This window comes from Metarhizium brunneum, chromosome 2, assembly GCF_013426205.1.
Source record: "Metarhizium brunneum chromosome 2, complete sequence".
Classification (NCBI taxonomy): Eukaryota; Fungi; Ascomycota; class Sordariomycetes; order Hypocreales; family Clavicipitaceae; genus Metarhizium; species Metarhizium brunneum.
Genome location: NC_089423.1, coordinates 5,840,497 through 5,858,786, shown reverse-complemented (window position 1 = coordinate 5,858,786; position 18,290 = coordinate 5,840,497). Strand labels below are relative to the sequence as shown.

Sequence of the window (18,290 nt, the reverse complement as noted above, 5' to 3'; positions counted from 1 at the left end):
CTCGACATGAACCTATTCCTATTCCTTCAGTCCCTCTTGCAGAGCACACGCGCCGGGCACAAGCTGCTAACTCCAGACAGATGTCGAGCCACTCCCCCTCGCCTGAGACACCAGAGCGTTCTCAAACGCCAGCCTCGGTCTCCTCGGCGGCGCCCGTGCAAAGATCCTGTGCCACTTGTCGTCGACGCAAGGTCCGCTGCGACAAGAAGCGCCCTTGCACGCCGTGTTCTCGCGGCGGCCACGCATGTTCCTATCCGCCCAAGGAGCCGAGAGCGCCCAGGGTGCGCAAGGCTACCATTAATGACGTTGCAACGAGGATATCGAGGCTGGAGGAGACGCTGACGTCCATTCCTGCGCGAGAGGCATCGCACCCGCATGCCCGCTTTCCGGCCTCGCCAAAAACGGTTATTGCTGGTCCGCATGCAAGCCCCTTCAGCACAGGAGGCGTTGGGCACGAGACTTCGCCGGCGGCAGTTGGCAGTCCCCACCCCGGAGGGGAGATATTGTTGGAGAAGGGCTCGTCGGCGCAGTACTTCAACGAGGTTCTCGTCTCTCGTGTTGTTGGGCAGGTATGTGGAGTGTCGGCTCGCTTCTCAGGCTCGTTGTGGAGGTCTATCTAGGTTGGTTTTAACCGAAATGCGTAGGAGAGCGATGTCCGTACTGCCCTCGCAACACCGAGGACAGATGAAGTGGCCCAGGCACATGTCCCATCGCCCTTCAATCCCATGGGAATACTGTCAACGCCCCTACCGTCCCATCCACCTTCAAGTTACCACCCTTCCAAATATACCGCTGTGCAGCTATGGATGGTCTTTGTGGACAATGTCGACTGCCTCTTCAAAATTCTCCACATTCCGACTTCGGAAGTTTTAGTCTACACGGTGATTAACAACCCAGAAACAGCTTCACCTGAAGCATTGGCATTGTGCTACGCCGTATACTACGCCTCGACTGTCGCTCTCGATGAGAGGGAGGACTGCCCACGGCTTCTAGGGGAGTCCTGGATGAGTGCCCTGCACCGGTACAAAGCCGGACTCGAACAGAGTTTCGCCCAGGCAGATTTGCTGGAGAACCCTACCGTCGTATTGCTACAGGCCATGGCAATCTACCTTGTATGTCATCACATCATTTCTTCCTACCCTCACTCGCGTTCTAACTCGCGCGCCCACCAGAGCGCAGTACGAGTCCACAACACGGGCCGCTCCGTCTGGACCTTCAATGGCCTAGCCATAAGAATCGCGCAATCCATCGGTCTCCACCGTGATGGCACGAAACTCGGCCTCTCGCCGTTCGAGTCCGAAATCCGCCGCCGTCTGTGGTGGTACCTACTGGGTCGTGATGGCCGGGTTGCCGAAGATCTCGGCCTGCTCGACCTTCCCACGCCTAATGTCACAATGTCTGGTGGTGCTGAGCTCCCACTCAACCTCGAAGACAATGATCTGGATCCGAACATGAAGGACCTCCCACCACCCCGCAAAGGCTGGACTCGCATCCTCTCATCCCTCGCCAACATTCGCATTTGCCAAACATGGGCTGACCTCCTCCAACTATCATGGTCCAACCCTTCGACCCCCCCGCCTTTCGAGGCTCGAGATCGCATCGTCGCCAAATTAGTAGAAACCGTCGAGACCCTTATCAAAGAATGCAACCCCGTCATTCCCATGCAAAGACTCACACTCATAACTTGTCGCTTCATTGTCCGCAAATTGGACTTTGTCACGCGCCAGCAGTGGGAGGCTCACCACCATCCGGAACAACAGGAGCTTTTGGCGACAGAGGAAACCCTCCTCGAGGCACTTGGCTTGTTTGAAGAAGGACAGCACTTACTGAAGGATGAGCTGCTGCGTCCGTATACCTGGTCGGTGCGATCATACCCGCAGTATCACTTGATGCTGTTTATTCTGTGGAACATATGCCTGCGCCCGAGAAGGTCTTGCGCCCTTCGGGCCTTCAAATCTGTAGAAGAATACGTCAAGGTGATGGAGAAGACGGGTACAGCTGTCTTTCGGGGACCCAAGTGGACGATTTTCAAGGCATTAATGGCCCGCGCCGCGGCGTCTATACCACGGGATGGTTGTGAGAAAGGAGGAAGTCAGTTGCCAATGAGTGAGGTGCCTGCGAGCGCTGGTCTTGATCAAGGACTCGGAAGCGGCGTCATGCCGGGGTCGACAACCCGCAAATTTGTCGAGATGAACGATGCAGGAATGTTCGAGGACATGCAGCACGTGCCTGACTGGAGCACGCTGCTACAAGGCTTTTTGCAAGAAGAGTCCAATTTTTCAGTCATGGTGTGAAATAGAATTTTACGACATGCCCCCCAGACAAGGTACATGGTTATGGCTACACTGGAAACTGGTGGGATTTAGAGAGACAAAGAATTCCAGATACGATGTGCTGGCAGGGTAAGGAACTTTTTGAGACGGAGCCGAAGACAAGCAAGTGAGAAAGGGGTTTCCACCACCAACGTCGTCAGATCCCTGCTTCTCAGATATCCAGCTGCAAGTAGAACCTTGCACTGGATGATCAAGGCTATCAAGCAATTTAACTGAGGAACACCAACCTCTCAGCGGCCCGTGCCGTCCGTGGATCGTGATCGCGAGTCTCGGAATGACTGGCCTTCCCTGCGGAGGATGACGAGGCGGTGGGAAAACAAAAGACAAATTTTCAACGGCCAGAAATTTCAAGGATCACTTCATGGTCTGTGTCGTTCACCTGACTGTAAAGCCTTGGCTGAACTGGCTAGGACGCGGTACAAGTCAACCCTCTTTAGCCCCGATGGTCCAAGATGACCGCATATTACAGGCGCAGCCCGGATTTCCCGTACGGGGGGAAAGGAACTTCTGTAAAGCGGCTGACACGCATGGATGATTGGTTTCAAGCTACTGCTCCATACGTAGACCATCGCATTCCACCTGATTCGGTTCACCCCTTGGCTGAAATACGACTTTAGATGCACGTTAGCCATTGGCCATCAAAGGCGAATCGAATCATGGATATGTTGGGCATCAGCAGCAACAGAGGTATTTGAATAGTATCTCTTCGTAGCCATTCAAATCTCGTGCCGTAGGACGTTGGTCTTCCTGGCCTCCTTTCGAATCGAGTCATTATTTCCTTGCAGCTGATGCCTGCAGCCAGTGGAGGGAAATGCATCTTGTTCACTCGGTCGTGGTTTCTTTCTGGCTTGCCGCAATTTTCGTAGGGTACAGGCTTTTCCTGAAATGGTATCAGTATCGGAGACCCCGACAGCTCGGTTGTGAGGCAGCAAACAAATATCCGCATCGCCTTCCGTGGATATTAGACCCGTCAGGTAAAGATCTACAGCGCAAGAGGTTTGAGGCCCTTGTGTTAGGCAAATACAACCAGTTTTACCAGGAAAAGTTTGCTCAATATGGTCGAACAATCGAAGAACGGTCCCCAGCTGGAAAGACCATTGCCACTATGGACTCGCACAACTTTCGCGCTATGCTTGCTGCCAACTTCGAAGACTATGATAAACAAACCATTCGGATCACACCTATTCTGAGACTCATCGGCCATGGGATATTTACCAAGGATGGACCGGCTTGGAAACACTCACGAGATGCGCTCAAACCCTTGTTCTTGCGCGCAGAGCTGAGCGATGTTCATCGCTTCAAGAAACATGTTGACCGCATGCTTTCCTTGATACCCCGCGATGGAAGCACTGTCGATTTGAAGCCCCTTATCTGCAGGCTGGTGAGTGTTTCTATGATTTTCCAAGCTTGGATCTTTCTCTTTGACAGTTTGACAGCCTATCGCTATAGTTATGGGCGAGTGCACTGATTGCCTCTTAGTTTCTGGATAGCGGGACGGAATTCATTTTTGGGGAATCTTTCAATTCACTAGATCGAAATGCTACCCAAGGAGATGAGTTGATGGAAGCCTTCTCTCAGGCGCTGATAGGTACGACCAAACGCCGCCATGCCTTTGCGGCCCTCGGGTCTCTATTCAATGACACAGTAGATGAGAATATCGACAAGATCCATGCTTTTGTGGACCGTCAAGTCTCTCGTGCACTAGCAGCGGCTTCCCAACCGAACCCGCTAGACGAGAAGAAAAGGGGTGGCCAGTCGAATTCGCGATATGTGCTCCTTGATGAGATGGCAAAGCGGATCCGGAAGCCAATGACTCTAAGATACGAGATGATGAACATTTTCTTGCCGGCGTTCGAGAGCACCGCAGTTGTGCTCTCCAATACCCTCTTTCATCTTGCTCGCAACCCAGATCTCTGGACAGAGCTTCGAAAGCAGGCGATTGCTCTAGGCGACCAAAACCTAAGCTTTGAGCTTCTGAGATCGCTCTCTCTCTTCCGATACACCGTACTGGAAGCCTTGCGGCTGCACGGATCAACCGGACGGCTAAGCCGAACGGCGATTCGGGACACAGTCCTCCCCAGAGGCGGAGGACCGCAAGGCCGCAGCCCGGTATTTGTACCCAAGGGCACTGTGGTTTCGCTTGATCTTTACGCCCATCTTCATGATGCAGAAGTTTGGGGTGATGACACCGATGTTTTCCGGCCGAGTCGATTTGAGGGTAGGGCGCCGAAATGGGAATTTGTGCCATTTTCGGGCGGCCCAAGGATATGTCCAGCACGGCAACAGATCATCACACAATCCGTTTACTTGTTAGTTAGGCTAGCACAGGAATTTGCCGAGGTGGAAAACCGCGATCCGTGTATGGAATTTGTAGAGAGAGTCAAGATCTTCACGGAAAGCGCAGGCGGCGTCAAGGTGGCGCTGCATGAAACGCAGTCGATACATATAGCTGCCAAGTAGAGCAACGGTGACAAATAAACAGAAGAGGCAGGATACAAAAAAACACAATATCGAAAACGGTCATTATGCGCGGTACACGAAACCCCCTTTACAGATACTATTACTTGATCGAGTCGGATGCTCTAGGGTAACAGGGTGAGTATGGAGTCAGGTACTCGCTACTCCGTACGATAGCAGGCTGCTCTTGCCTCTGAAGCTGTTGGAAACAAGAGACCTTAGCCAATCACCTTTGCCAACCGTCTACGTCATTGGCGATGGCTCGCCCCTCCTGCCCCGCGATTTGGCTGCGTGGCCTGGCGGGCTTCCGGGCTGCTCAGTGGGGGACATGGAGGAACACGGCAATTTACAGTTGAGTGGGCACCTGCCCCAAGTGTTGCTCTGCTCTGTCCGGTGCTCCGTGCCCTGTGCTTGGAGCGCTTATGCAAGGCGCGATGCCGGACTGGTGGACTGGTGGACTGACTGGTCCCATGCATCCACGCCAAGTCGTAATACGTACAAGCCAGGCCAGGCAGCCAGTCGCACCTGCTCATGGTCGTCTTCACAAGTCGTTCATAACTGGCCCAAGACCTGAAGTCTGAAACGCCGCAACTGTTCTCCGTAGAATGCGCTCGACTGAACAACTCGGAAGCGGGTCTCCTCCTTCATATTCCATCTGCTCACGACTACTAGGCGCACAGGTTGAATCCATCATCGCTCAACCACGATTATCCGAACCATTGACCTGGCTGCCTCGCATTAATCGACGACTATCGCGCCATTGTCGACGCGACCGCGTAACCATCGCAGCGTCCTTGGGACGGACGGCGCAGCACCCGCTGCCCAAGGCTCATCGTCTCCCGTCTCCTCAGCCTTTGCACACTCATCCTGCAACTCGGTCAACATATAGTCTCCCGTCCAACACCAGACACCACCATGTCGCAAGGCTCGCACCCGACTCTCATCAATCTGCCCCCGCCGGGGTCGAATCCCGAAACACCATCTGAGATGCCGTATGCAGCCCATTTTGCAGTCCACCGTCAACATCGCACTTCTTAGCGTCACTTTGTCGCGGTCGATTCAGAGTTGGCTAACAGTCCACTGTGGTGTAGAGGGACACCCACTAGCACGACGACGTCACTATCCGCGCTGTCTACGACTGCCATAAAAGACGGCCATCGAGGCCACTTTGCTTCTGGCCCTCTTGGCCGCGGGCATCAGCATAATCCGTCCACCACCAGCCTCGAGGCTGAACGAGCCGATCGGATATCGCGCTTGGCTGGGCTTGAGCGAGTATCGACACTTCGCGCCGGCCCTGTGGCTGCCGGGGAAGGAGGAGGAGGGGGAGCAAGAGGAAGAGCATCTTCCATTTCTCCCCAAACCACTCCTACATCGACAACTGGTGGAGGGTTTCCGCCAAACTTCCCGACCACACACAACCTGACCCCTTCATACTTCGATAGCAATGGCCAACCCGTGGCAGTCACCAAGATGAGCACGGTTGGCTCAGCAAGCGCCACAGAGAGTCACGTTGGCGATGATACCCGGACGACTGCCGGCGAGCGCGACGAGGATATGTTTAGCACCGACACCAACTACCGGGAAGCTGACTCGGTAGCCAGCATGGGCGCCGAACCCGATGCCATGGACGAAGACATGGACATGATGGCGACTCGATCTGTTGGTGGTTACGAGGATAGGATGAGTGACGACGGGTCCGCGTCGCTTGTGGGATTCGGCGAAGGCGCTGGCAGCACCGTCTCTGGCCCCATTTACCACCGTCGTGCTCCCCCAGGCGCGTCTGCAGCACACCAAGCCTGGAACCTGGAGCGAACAAACTCGGGAATGAGCGACTATCGTAGGGACAGAGACACCATGATGAGCGGAGGCGATACACCCATGAGCGCCTCTGCCATCCAGGAAAGACGAGATGCTCGGATGATGGATGGAGTTGCTGCTGATGCTCCACACCATGGAATGCTCACGGAACAAGACAACTTTGTGGATACTACCTTCCGTGGGCCTCTGCCTACAGGCAGACACCCTACTACCAGGGAGACCGCGGAGAGAATTGTTCAGCAGCTGGATAGGGGTGAGGCTAGAGCAGGTTCATCCGGTCTCGGGAGCCCGGGGGTGGGAGGGCAGTCTCTTGGGAAACTCTACTTTGAAGGAGATAAGCGAGACGATTGAAGTGGAGATTTTTTGAGCACAGTGGCATCCCGGGGCTTGGAAGGCAGAGTTGCGTCGCTACCGACTGATGAGAACAAGCCCGTCACAATTAAGGGAGTCAGTCAGTCATGTTGAGGTCCGTGTCTTGGTTGCTTCAGTACTAGCGAGTGTTTGTTTGGTATTCCCGGCGCATGTGCAACGGCCTGATGGAAATATATTGGAATGATGCTGTATTTTGCTTGTGTGTCAGTTGGCAGAGTATTATTCAATAGGCTTTCAAATCTGATGAATTGACAAGGCGGCCAAGCCCAGCGCCAGCCGCTGGTCTGGTCACCGCGTGAGTCCCCTTGACCGATTTACTTTTATACCCGTCACGTCGTGGTTCCATCATTACAATTATCGTTGTTTTGCCCACTAAGGTTCTTGGATACTTAATCCGAAGCAAACCATTGGCCGAAACGTGTCTGCTCGTGGCTGTCCTGACCGTCAGGGTACCCGGCCCAGCCTGGCTGTCGTAGTACGTCAACAACACCTCATTCATCTAAGCCGGCTGCACTCGAAAGGAACCCAGCATGTCAACTAGACAAGACGAGAAAATGCCTCTTCCGCCTCGGATCGCGCGAGCAAGAAGGGACGCCCGCGCAAAAAAGGCAAAGGCGTTCCTGAACAAGACTGTTCCCCTGGTCCTGCAATCCAATGCCCGCGCGAGAAGAGGAGTAGAAGCAGCCTGTCTCGTCGTCGATCCTCCCAAGTGCAACTCCTCCCAGGAAGCTGTCCGGCGTGACGGACCCTCCGGAAAGACTTTAGCAACAGATGCCGGGCCCGAGCCGTCGACTCTGGCTATCCGCATCACCCTCCGGGTTACGGATACCCTCGAAGCAGCATCCCGGCTTATGCCTCGCGTGGCCGTCCTCAACATGGCTAGTCCCTTGCGCCCTGGCGGTGGCATTTTGACCGGTGCCACGTCGCAGGAGGAATGCCTCTGCGGGCGTACGACGCTATATCCTTCTCTGCGGGAGGATTTCTACCGTCTCCCCGATGTAGGAGGCGTGTATACGCCCGATGTGCTTGTTGTCAGGAGCTGGGATGCACAGGGCGATGATCTCCCCGTCTCGAAGAGGTTTTTCGTGGATGTGGTCACAGCGGCCATGTTGCGGATGCCGGATGTGGAGGGGAATGTGTACGTGGAAGATAAGGATAAGGAAATAGTCCTCAGGAAGATGAGAGCTGTGATGAGGATGGTTAAAGGAAGGGGAGTTGACAGGCTCGTGCTGGGGGCTTGGGGATGCGGTGCGTATGGAAATCCAGTCAGAGAAATCGCGAGAGCGTGGAAGAAGGTCTTGTGTGGAAGAAAAGGGAAGGACAAAGATGATGGAGAGGGATGGGATGGTTTGGAGGTTGTGTTTGCCATCAAGGACCGCAGAATGGCAGACATATTTGCGACTGAGTTTGGAGGTGGACTGATTGTTGAGGAGAATGATGCCGAAGAAGAAGCTGAGGAAGTGTAACAGTAAGGCTTCGAGTCAGCCGTACATATGTTATAACAATCACGTTAGGAGTACTTGGAATTAAGGCCGTTAACAATTTGTTTCATTCATCAAGAAGATCGTTGGAAACACGAGATGCAGCGCCTGCCGCCCTTGAGCCTGTGGTATAAAAGCTTGATCCGGGTAACAAGGGATGGCAATAGCGGTATGAAGTGGGAAACAAGAGACCGAGATATCTGGCCACTCGGGTAGGTAAAATGAAAAAAAAAAGATGAAAGAAAAAAAGTAAGTAACAAGAAGTAATCGCGTGAACTGCTTGTGCTGTCCAAATGAGTTTCGAATACATCGGTATAGACAGACGCTCTCGTTGCATGCCAACCAGCCGCTAGTTAAAACAAACCACAACGCCAGCCCTGAACAGTATGATCCAAATGCCCCCAGGTCATCGCCACCAGCATCTGGAAACCGCTAGTGCCTGTTACCCATAAGAGTTCGCTTCAATGTGAATGCAAATGCCTCCCGCCGCCCGTTGCCGGTGACAATTGCCAACCCGCCGGAAAACAAAGCCCCCTCGCTCCCGAAAAGAGAGATGTTTGTGAAAACAGAGATCTTTTCTTCTGGATGAAATTTGATTTGTCTCACATAGCCACCCAGCCCAGATCTTGTACGCCTGTGCGTATGTAAACGTATAAATGAGTACTTGTCGACAGCGAGGACTCCATGGATTCATGCGAGAAGTTCCAGGAGATTGTGCCGAAAAAAAAAAGACTTATCAGAAAAGAAAAGGCAGAAATACAGATTGTAGAATCAGATGCAATGGCCCAAAGTGCTTCAGGTATGCTTGAGGCAAACGACTGACATGATGCTCATGTGACTGTACGCTATACTCATGCATATGTTGCCACGTCAGCAGTCGACATCACTTCCGTGTTCGTATATTTGAGTGGTACGGTGAAATGAATCAATCATCTCAAAGTCCGTTGTCAGGCACAGAGGAAATCTAGCCCAAGTCTCTTTGCAATGAATTGCCAATCCCACACGGACACCCAGTCACCTTGATCCATCAGAGACCAGACTTCCTCTAGCAGCTCCATCACGCGATCAGAGCTTCGTAGTCCTGTGTATCCACGAATAACTTTGATGGCCGTTCGAATTCGGCTGCGTTGGGTGCTGTCGAAACAAGCAGTGCCAATGACAGTGCAAGGTATTAATAGAAGTGTCTGAGCTGGATCACACGGCTTGAAGGACTCAAGAATGGCTAGTGATTCTTCCACTGCTAAAGTAATCCGACGATCATCCTGCGCCGGTCTTCTTGCTGGCGGAGGGGACGATTGTTTGTGACCGTCTTGGCACTCTTCACCGACTAGTGGAATTGTGTCCTGCTCATGCATTGAGCTGGTACGTGAGGGATTCCGTGAGGATGGGCAACTTTGTGCTGTATGGGATCCTGTTAGTGATGTCAGGTTAGACAATATCGCGGACGAGGACGTCGACGAGCCAACGCTGGCAACCATTGAGGCTCGTCGTTGCAAGTGGCCCGTGTTGTGCTGCGATGAAGTTACAGGCAATGTCATAAACGTAGAACGTCTTGATGGTGTTGTTGATGGCGGATATATTGTCCGGAAGAGATACACCCACATCATTTGCTTGTACAGCGGCCCAACTCTATGGCGGCTGTCTCCAAGTGGCCATCGAGGGACCCACTCTCTAATGGCCGCGTCAATTTCGGCCGCACGATACAAGCTGGTGTAGTCGACAACAGGGTCTACTGACGCGGCTACGTTTGCTCTGATCACATTTCGCAGCGTAGTGATCTGTGAAAGGCATCGGAATAACCCGTCCCCAACCCCGATCAGTCGAGGTGGATGGATCTGGGATGGAGGCCCCGAGGAGTCTGTAGACAAGCGACTTGAGTTGGCTCCGGAATGCCATAAAAGGTCGTCAGCGTATATGTGATACTGAAAGAACTCGGTTATAAACGTATGAAATGTCTTGTTTTCTGGCGGTGAGTGTTGGATTAGGGTCTGATATGCTTGCAGATGGACCCGATGCTCGCCTCTAGGATTTCCTTCGGCTCTCGTCTGAAGGAGCAGACAGAGTATTTGTCCGTATCGAGCGGCAAGCACCGTGTCATGTGCTGGGTCCTCCTTGGGTACAGGGTTCTCCATGTCTTTGTAAAGTCTCCTCAATGCCTCATCGTGATGATAGTCGCCTCTTTGTTGTAAAGACTCCGGGGTTACGGCAGAGTTATCTTGAAGTATTTTGGCTCCATATGGCGAGTCTAGGTCGATATGTTTGCTGCTTACAGCCAGAATGGAGTGCATCAACCCCTGATGCTGATTTGCAAGTGGCAGGATAATATCTTTGAAAGCGTTTTTAGCCTCGCCTTCAACTGTCAGTACGTTGCTGAGATGGTTGATATAATGTTTCCAAAATATCATGTCCTCTGCTGTCTCTACCCCATGAAAAATTGGCTGCATTGTGATAATAGGCTGGCACTCATGTCGCATACGCTCTGGCAATGGCATTAGCTTGGAGGAATCGTTAAAGATGCGTTTTTCATCCGACTCGTTTCGTCATTTACCTTCTTCAGCTTTTTCTTTGCCGCTCTTCCATATTTGTTTTTCGTGATAGCCCTCACAAACCACTGCGTTCTTCTCACAATTCATGCCTACGAGAAAGTCAGACAAGTTAGCAGGGCCGTATGCTCAGGGTAAAACAACAACAACAGCAAGCCAGCAGCGCCTTACATCGTGGTTTGGCTTCATCGCATTTCTTCTTTCTCTTCCTGCAAGTAATGCATCCCGTTTTGGACCGCCCCTTTGTGACTTTATTCACATTCACAGCTTGTGGTTGAGGGTGTTTTCTCGGCCTGCCGCGTGGTCGCTTTTGCTTGATTTCAGAGTTATGCTGCAGTGCGATTTGTTGTATTGGCGTCAACGGAGCTACTGTCACGTCCCCTAATTTGATATCGTCATCGTTTGGTTCCAGTTTCGGGGCTGTCATGACTTCATCCTGAGCGTGCTCCCAGGTCTCCCAAGTCACTTCATTATCTCCCTCATCCTGGTCCACATATCCTATACTCCAAGAGTCGGTGCATGACGAGGATGCTGAATGCGCGGTTGTTGGAACCGATGAACTGTCCAAGCTGGTGTCGACCCCCGAGCTCACCGGCGAAAGCTGCCCAGTCTGAACTGGCCTTGACAAGGGAGCGCCCTTCCAAGCTGCTTCTGTTGGTGAAGGAGATGGTAAAACCACTCCCTCCCATGCGCCATCATCGGATGACATACCTCTATCGCTTGCCCATAGCGTCTCCCCGTCCGTCACTAGAGTCAAGTGTTTTTCCATTGCTCATCAATAGCGATGACATGCCAACTGGTAATGTGTACAACGAATCTTGTTTCCAAGCTGTGTACTGTGAAAAGTAGACTGTTATAACTAACGGTTTGTACAGCTTTCGAAAGTCAAGCGACCGAAGCGCCTGTGGAGTTATATTGCTACTTGAATGCGGGAGAATGATATGTGCATGGTTTCATGTGGGTTTCCTGGCTGTGTATCCTGACCAAGGAACGCGGTCTGGCGTGGCTTGAGGTTGGCTAGGCTGGCAGACAAGCCAGCGACGGCTGCTGATTGAAGCTGTTGCAGGCAGAGACAGGTGATGTGAGTGGTGATCACCCGCGAGGGAGGAAATGGTATGGAGGGAATACTTGGAGGGGTTGAGCTTGGTGGTGGTCAGGTCTTATTTGTCAGGCAACGTGAGGGCCAGTTCTGGAGACAGACTATGCAGAGGAGGTTCCAGGAGTCCCCATGCTTCTGCAATTTGATCATGTCAGATCCCCGTGAGTGTTGTCCACCAGGTGTGTGTGATCCCCCACATCCACCTCGTCTCTCATGCTCCAATCCGTGGTATTCTGCGCTCGGAAACCCAGTCCAAGACGCAGGGTGAGATTGGTGGTGGCTTCAGGGAGTAAATGATCCAGCAATGACTGTCTGCCAAGACATTCCCGTAAAGTGCGATACAAGACCGATGTGCGTGGTTGCTACCGTGGATGCAACCGTGGGGACAAAACACGGAGGCCTAGTCATCTGTCCGTGGTGTTGGAAGACCTGGTGGTATCTGGACAGGGCCGACCATCTCCACCGCAGAAGCCACAGCGACGATTTGCCTCCTAGCGCAACTTGAATCCTTTCCACAACTCTCTGAGGTACATTGAGGTACTTAACGGTGTGAAGGGTTTGGATGATCCTTGTTCAAGATTCTCTGAACCAACAACGGGCGTTGGTACGGGCCTTGACCAATCAATCACGACTTCAGTTTCCAGCCCCAGGAGGCCCAACCCAGAGGCCTGGCGAGGGTCCGAGACGTTGCTGATGATAACTGACAGGAACAAGGTGGTGAGCCGACAGACAATGGAGACACAAGCCTCTCAACCCGTCTACTTTTGGAAGGGAGAGCAACGTCCAGACTCCGGGAAAGAGGCAAGCTGCCACGTGCAGCATCAGCTTGTTACAGACAGCCCTGATTACTTGACCCAAGCCACTCGGTAGACTTCAAACAAGCAATTGTTTGTTGACCAAAATATGAAATACTGTACTTGTCAGCCACACGGACACGGGCATGCTTGGATTAGGGGACCTAAGGTGGGCCAGCATGCTGTGGCTGCCTCCATTGAACTGTAGTGTCCTGCATCATGATATCATGGCTTGGCGACAAGAGAAGTATGTACATATGTACAGTATGCCATGGACGCAGGTAAGGCGTGGATTGCCGACCGTTATGCATCGATAGATGGCCTTAATTGTCTGAATGCCCTTCCAGGTGCCGGCCACCTCCTGACTACTCCAAAGGCAAATCAGCCTGTAAGAGTACAAAGACCCTTCACCGTACTGCACCTGCAATACTCCGTGAGTCGTACGTAGTAGCAACAACGAACTGGCGTAGGTCTCAATCGGACTCTTGTTGGTCTTGGACTGAACTCGGCATATGGAAGCTGGGTCGCATGTGCGGTCTCCAGAATCAGTCTCCTGTACTCCGTACGGAGAACATGGTGTTGGTTGGGGCCGGGCTGAGTTGCCCAACAGTGCACTCCGTATTATTTGGATTGGAATACGGAGTGCGATGTGACGAGAATGTTTGACCATCGCCACTGACTCGGCGAAGAACCAGCAATACATACATTTTTGCATGAATGAAGCGACCGTGGCAGACAACTTTGGGTGGACGAGCAGGGGAAGAGGTTGGGAGGCTTGATGGTGAGTAGAAATTACCGATGCAGACGAGGCCAAGCAGGTGGTGATGGTTCCCCGCTCCGCCGAACACCATCGTGCCTTCCCTGCTCAACTATCCATGTCGTTTCATTCTCATGGCTACCACACTTTTTTTGGGAGTCCTTTTGTTGAAAATTCTCTATTTCACCATGCACAATATCAGCTGCGACGGTACTATATTGCGCCATATTGGTTTCTGAGTCATCCACAAGGCAACTGACAGTCGGCGTGCCGTCTCGGGAAATTGCATCATGTCTCGCCGCCAGAATACACGAGTCCAGACCACATTCATCGATGCATTGACGAAAGCTGGAGCAAAAGGAATTTGACCAAGCCTTGATCAACGGAATTTCACACATGTTACGGCAGTACTCCACGATATCCTGCAATACACTGGCTTGGGTCTAATGACAGACAGGATATCCGATCTCTAGCAGAATGGTGATGGGTCAAGCTAGTATTGACTGCCAAGTAGACTTACTGTCATCAGTGTTACAGTATCCACCGGAAATCTGCAGCAGTTCATACTGGGATAATCTGGCTTCCTCAAAGAGCTTGGCCTTAGATTGTGTCTGCCCAGAGACCAGATGAGGTTCGCCTTCTCCGCCCTCTCTCAGGCGATCCGGCATTATCGCATCGGTGGATGACGTTTTGTTTCCTTGACGGGCAACGCGGACTAAATACTATTGACTTTGGCGTACCATTGTCGGCAATCTGAGGCACAAAGGGTCACCGACTCGACCCAACGTGCTCGACAATGTCGGTGACGAGCTGTCTTTCATTGGGGTTGGCCGAGTCACCACCCCTGTACACCATATAACTTGGCCACTCAGTTCAGTCTAGTTCAATCAGCGTCTTCGTCTCATCCGTCAATTGCAACCCCCACCGAAAACTGTGAGGGCCAGGCCCTGCCTGTGACTGTCATGATAACAGCAGCTCGGCCCCGATTCCTTCTGGATACCACGAACTCGGCCGATGCGGAAGCGAGCAGTCAACGAGTAGGCCCTGAAAACGAAAGCACAGAGCTCCTGGAAGCCGCTGCTTTATATCAGCATTCCGTTGTGCCAAAGCTGGAGATTGCCTGGTAGATTTCTGCCCCTAGGCCAGTGCTCAGAGTGAGACATGCTTGGTGCGGAGGCTTTATCCCAGATTCCGCGTGAACAACCAGCCCGTCGTACTACCGGACACACTGACATCGGGTTTCCCATTCTGGCAATAGCCGTTCGCTGATGAGGCAAACCAACCAACCCCTCACGTCTAGGCTTTCATTACATCCCGACCGAGTATGCAAGGTAAATGCCCCGAGATTTGATGTGCAGATACAAAGGCATACGCTCGTCTGTGCAAACACACCCAAGTAAACAGTTGCCTGCATGGAGAAGGGCAAGGGCACAAAGACGTCCTCGAAAAGATGACAAATCCGTTACATGGCCACGAAGAGCAGGCGGTAACTGCCGCAACAGCTCCTCGGAATGAACCACATACCACCATTGTGTATACTGGACGGACAGAAACAGCGACGGTGCTGCGCCAGAAATACCGTGCGAGTTCCAATGGAGTACCCGTCTGAACAATTTCGAGCCCGACTTCAATATCACAGGGAACCTTGGCCCGAGGACTCACCACCGAACCAACGCAAAACCCCACCAATTTCAAATGCAAAATAACGCAATCCCGCCCCCAAGCTACTCTGGGTTTAGCGGTCCAGGATGTTGAGCTCCCGTAGGGAAGGAAAATGTGACAGATGACGGGTACTTCGAGATACTTGAGGCACTGACATTGAGATCCGCCAATCAAATCTGCCAGTCATCTACAATAGTCAATGGTCAGTGCGAGGCTGCCCGCCAGAGTCTTCTGCAGTGGTGCGCCTATCAACCAACGTAACCGGGAATCATCACGAACCGCGCCGACTAAATTTCGGGTCTGGTTGTGTTGTCTGCCCGTTAGCTCCGAGTAAGACAACATATATGTACATATATTCGCAAATCTACCAACTTCTCAGCAATGGAGCTAAGACACTATCACAAGTTGGCCAAGGCCACATGCTCATGACCAACGAACATGACTAGACCAACAATTCTTCGTTCTGTACAAGCCAAAACGACAGAATGCGTCTACCATTACTTCTCTTAAACATACACTGCGATATAAGCAAGTTTTTTACTCATTTTCGAGCAATGGATATCCCACCCAACGTACCGGGTCGACTCAACGCATTGTGTGTAAGTCGCCGGAGAAACCGATTTTAGAGTTTAAGGTCGGGAACGAGGCTCAAGCTGCCCACTGTTAATTACTTGGCCGTGCCGTCCCGCGTCGAGCCCGTTTGGCGTGTGCTACTATTGTCCTTTGGTGTCGCTATCCTCGCAAATGGCACAGACTGCTCTGTAACTGGCTGGTTCAACGCCGGCTTTGGTACGTGGGTAGGAAGATGGACTCGACGGGCACTCCTAGGGTTGGCCACTCTTACAGGGCAGCTGCCCGGGCATTCAGGCTGCCTGGCAACCTCCGAGGTGACATGTTTCTCGATGAACACCGGCCAAACGTGTTGCCGACGCCTAATAGGCCAGCTCGTCGAGTCAATTGTGATGCCGGTGTCCTGGCATGACCTCGAAATGCCAGTTATAATTCATGGTGCTTCACGTACATATGATCGACTTCACTAAGATTGCCGGCCCCGGCCGGTGCATGCGATGATCGGAGACTGCTGCATAACAGGGATTAAATGACCCAAATTGCACCTTTTCAGTGGTTCCCTGCAGCTTCTCCAGCATTCGACTGCACCAACCACGAGTTTGAGGGTATTTTTAAAGTGCATGCAAAGCCTGGGTGGACTGAGATGGGCCAATACAAAGCACTTTGATGTCGTTCTGGATGCGCAAATCTACAAGGTCTTTCCTGCGTCAGCATATCCATTCAGAACCCATGAACTAGAATTCTCTGATGAGGGATAGTAGTAGAAGAATATCCTTGACAAAGTATCAAGCCAGTGGAGCTATCACAACACCGCTTGTCACAGCCCCTGCTGCATCCGCATTCTGTCATGGGCTGACAATCTTGAAAAACGGCCCTCGGAAATCCAGGCATTTGACGGTGTGGTGTACCTAGGCAATGGACAGGTGGGCAGGCTATCATCGGGAATGAATGGGCCAGTTTTGAGTGCAGGCGCCTGAAAGTGCGGTGAAGTGTGGCGTCCTGGTTATGACGATATTGGCAAAAGGTTGCCGTCACATGCTCATCGAATTCGCGACGACGTATTTAGTGGTCATAGTATCAACGCCTCTCTATCGCTACACCACGACCCAGAGTATTCCGACTCTTTGGAGCTAAGCAGCGAGGCAGGTCAGCGCTACGCGGCCGTTGGTGCCGAGTTGCCACTGCTAATGAGGGCATTTCTACGACGTCAATTTTAGAAAAACGCAAAAAATCAGTATACTTAGTTGGCGACCACAGTACCGCAAAAAACACGATGCCAAGTACACTTCTCCCGTTGCTAGTACATAGTTGATGGAGCATATAAAGTAGCTTATTCACAGCCTTCATGTCATGACAAGCGAGCCGGGGGGATTTGAGTTCATCTCAACTTTATGGAACAACCAAGTCGAAAGGGTGGGTGGGCACAGGCAATGTCGAACATCCCTTTTTGAAGTCGCAGACATGATAAGCACCCCCCAGAGGGTAAGCAACTTCTGGTATTGGTGTGCCTTGTAGCTCATGCTGCCTCACCCCCCTCGCGCGTTCCGTTCGACGCATGCTCGGGCTAGAGAAAGTCTCGCTTGTTGAACATGAAGTGGTATCTGCCTACGGAGTGTTGATACAAAATCTGCTTCATTTGCCGCCAAAGGAAGCCAGGGGTGCCACCTCCTCACCGTTGCTGTTGGCACGGGTTTGGTGAAGAAGATGACAAAACTCGAGTTGCGCCCGCAGACGGTCAAAGGACCAGCTTGTGCTCGCGGCGGCCAGCCACCATGACGCCTTTAGGACGTTGCAGGCAACTTGAGCCGGGCGGGTTGATGTTGGGCTTTTTTCGTCTTTTCCTTGATCGAAACATATGCTGCCGGGTGGCTTGCGCCGATGATGTCAAACAGCGGCTTGGAAGAATGTAGTAACCCAGTGCCCCTTACACCGTCTCTCTTCAGGCGGGTTCTGGGCAGCTCACCCACTCGCCATTCGAGTACAACTTCTAAATTCATGGCAGGCTGGTTCCGGCTCGGCCCTAAAAAACTTTACTACTAGTACTACATTGTACATACACGAGTTCAAGCTAGCTGGGATGAAGGCGGTGGGCAACTGGACAGCCACCCTTGGGGCGGCGCCGATGGACTCTGTTAATATTGCATCGTTGCTATGACTTGCACACAACGGGCAACCCCTTCTGCGACCGATACGGCTGCTGCTTATTAGCTCGGACAAGTCTGGTAGTTACCTCTCACATCTGACAGTGGTCGGAACCAGATCGCCTACTTGATCGCCCTCTTGCAGGCGGACAAATATGGGGACTACTACTTAAAACCTTGATAAGTAGCCGCGGCGTTATTGCTAGTGACTTCCACAGAGGCTCATGTATTCCATGCCACGGGGTAAGTATTTTGGACCTCGT

General features: G+C 52.3%; 5 protein-coding genes across 5 annotated transcripts; 4 read left to right on the top strand and 1 right to left on the bottom strand.

Annotated features, from left to right (window-relative positions):
• Nucleotides 1-80: 80 nt before the first annotated feature.
• Nucleotides 81-2,294, top strand: asaR_0 (C6 transcription factor asaR; the record flags this gene model as incomplete). The annotated part of the gene is made up of 3 exons (XM_066130425.1): nt 81-569; nt 645-1,112; nt 1,173-2,294. The coding sequence occupies 3 exons, from the start codon at nt 81-83 to the stop codon at nt 2,292-2,294; spliced, it is 2,079 nt and encodes a 692-aa protein (XP_065986546.1).
• An 850-nt stretch (nt 2,295-3,144) lies between these two features.
• lepH (Cytochrome P450 monooxygenase lepH) lies at nt 3,145-4,793 on the top strand (the record flags this gene model as incomplete). The annotated part of the gene is made up of 2 exons (XM_014689355.1): nt 3,145-3,714; nt 3,813-4,793. The coding sequence occupies 2 exons, from the start codon at nt 3,145-3,147 to the stop codon at nt 4,791-4,793; spliced, it is 1,551 nt and encodes a 516-aa protein (XP_014544841.1).
• Nucleotides 4,794-5,705: 912 nt separating this feature from the next.
• On the top strand, nt 5,706-6,959 carry G6M90_00g047190 (uncharacterized protein; the record flags this gene model as incomplete). The annotated part of the gene is made up of 2 exons (XM_014689354.1): nt 5,706-5,782; nt 5,882-6,959. 2 exons carry the CDS (start codon nt 5,706-5,708, stop codon nt 6,957-6,959), a joined length of 1,155 nt encoding a protein of 384 aa, XP_014544840.1.
• A 551-nt stretch (nt 6,960-7,510) lies between these two features.
• Nucleotides 7,511-8,446, top strand: G6M90_00g047180 (uncharacterized protein; the record flags this gene model as incomplete). The annotated part of the gene is made up of 1 exon (XM_014689353.1): nt 7,511-8,446. The coding sequence occupies one exon, from the start codon at nt 7,511-7,513 to the stop codon at nt 8,444-8,446; it is 936 nt and encodes a 311-aa protein (XP_014544839.1).
• Nucleotides 8,447-9,408: 962 nt separating this feature from the next.
• On the bottom strand, nt 9,409-11,773 carry moc3_0 (Transcriptional regulatory protein moc3; the record flags this gene model as incomplete). The annotated part of the gene is made up of 3 exons (XM_014689352.1): nt 9,409-10,940; nt 11,010-11,096; nt 11,176-11,773. 3 exons carry the CDS (start codon nt 11,771-11,773, stop codon nt 9,409-9,411), a joined length of 2,217 nt encoding a protein of 738 aa, XP_014544838.1.
• Nucleotides 11,774-18,290: the final 6,517 nt, after the last annotated feature.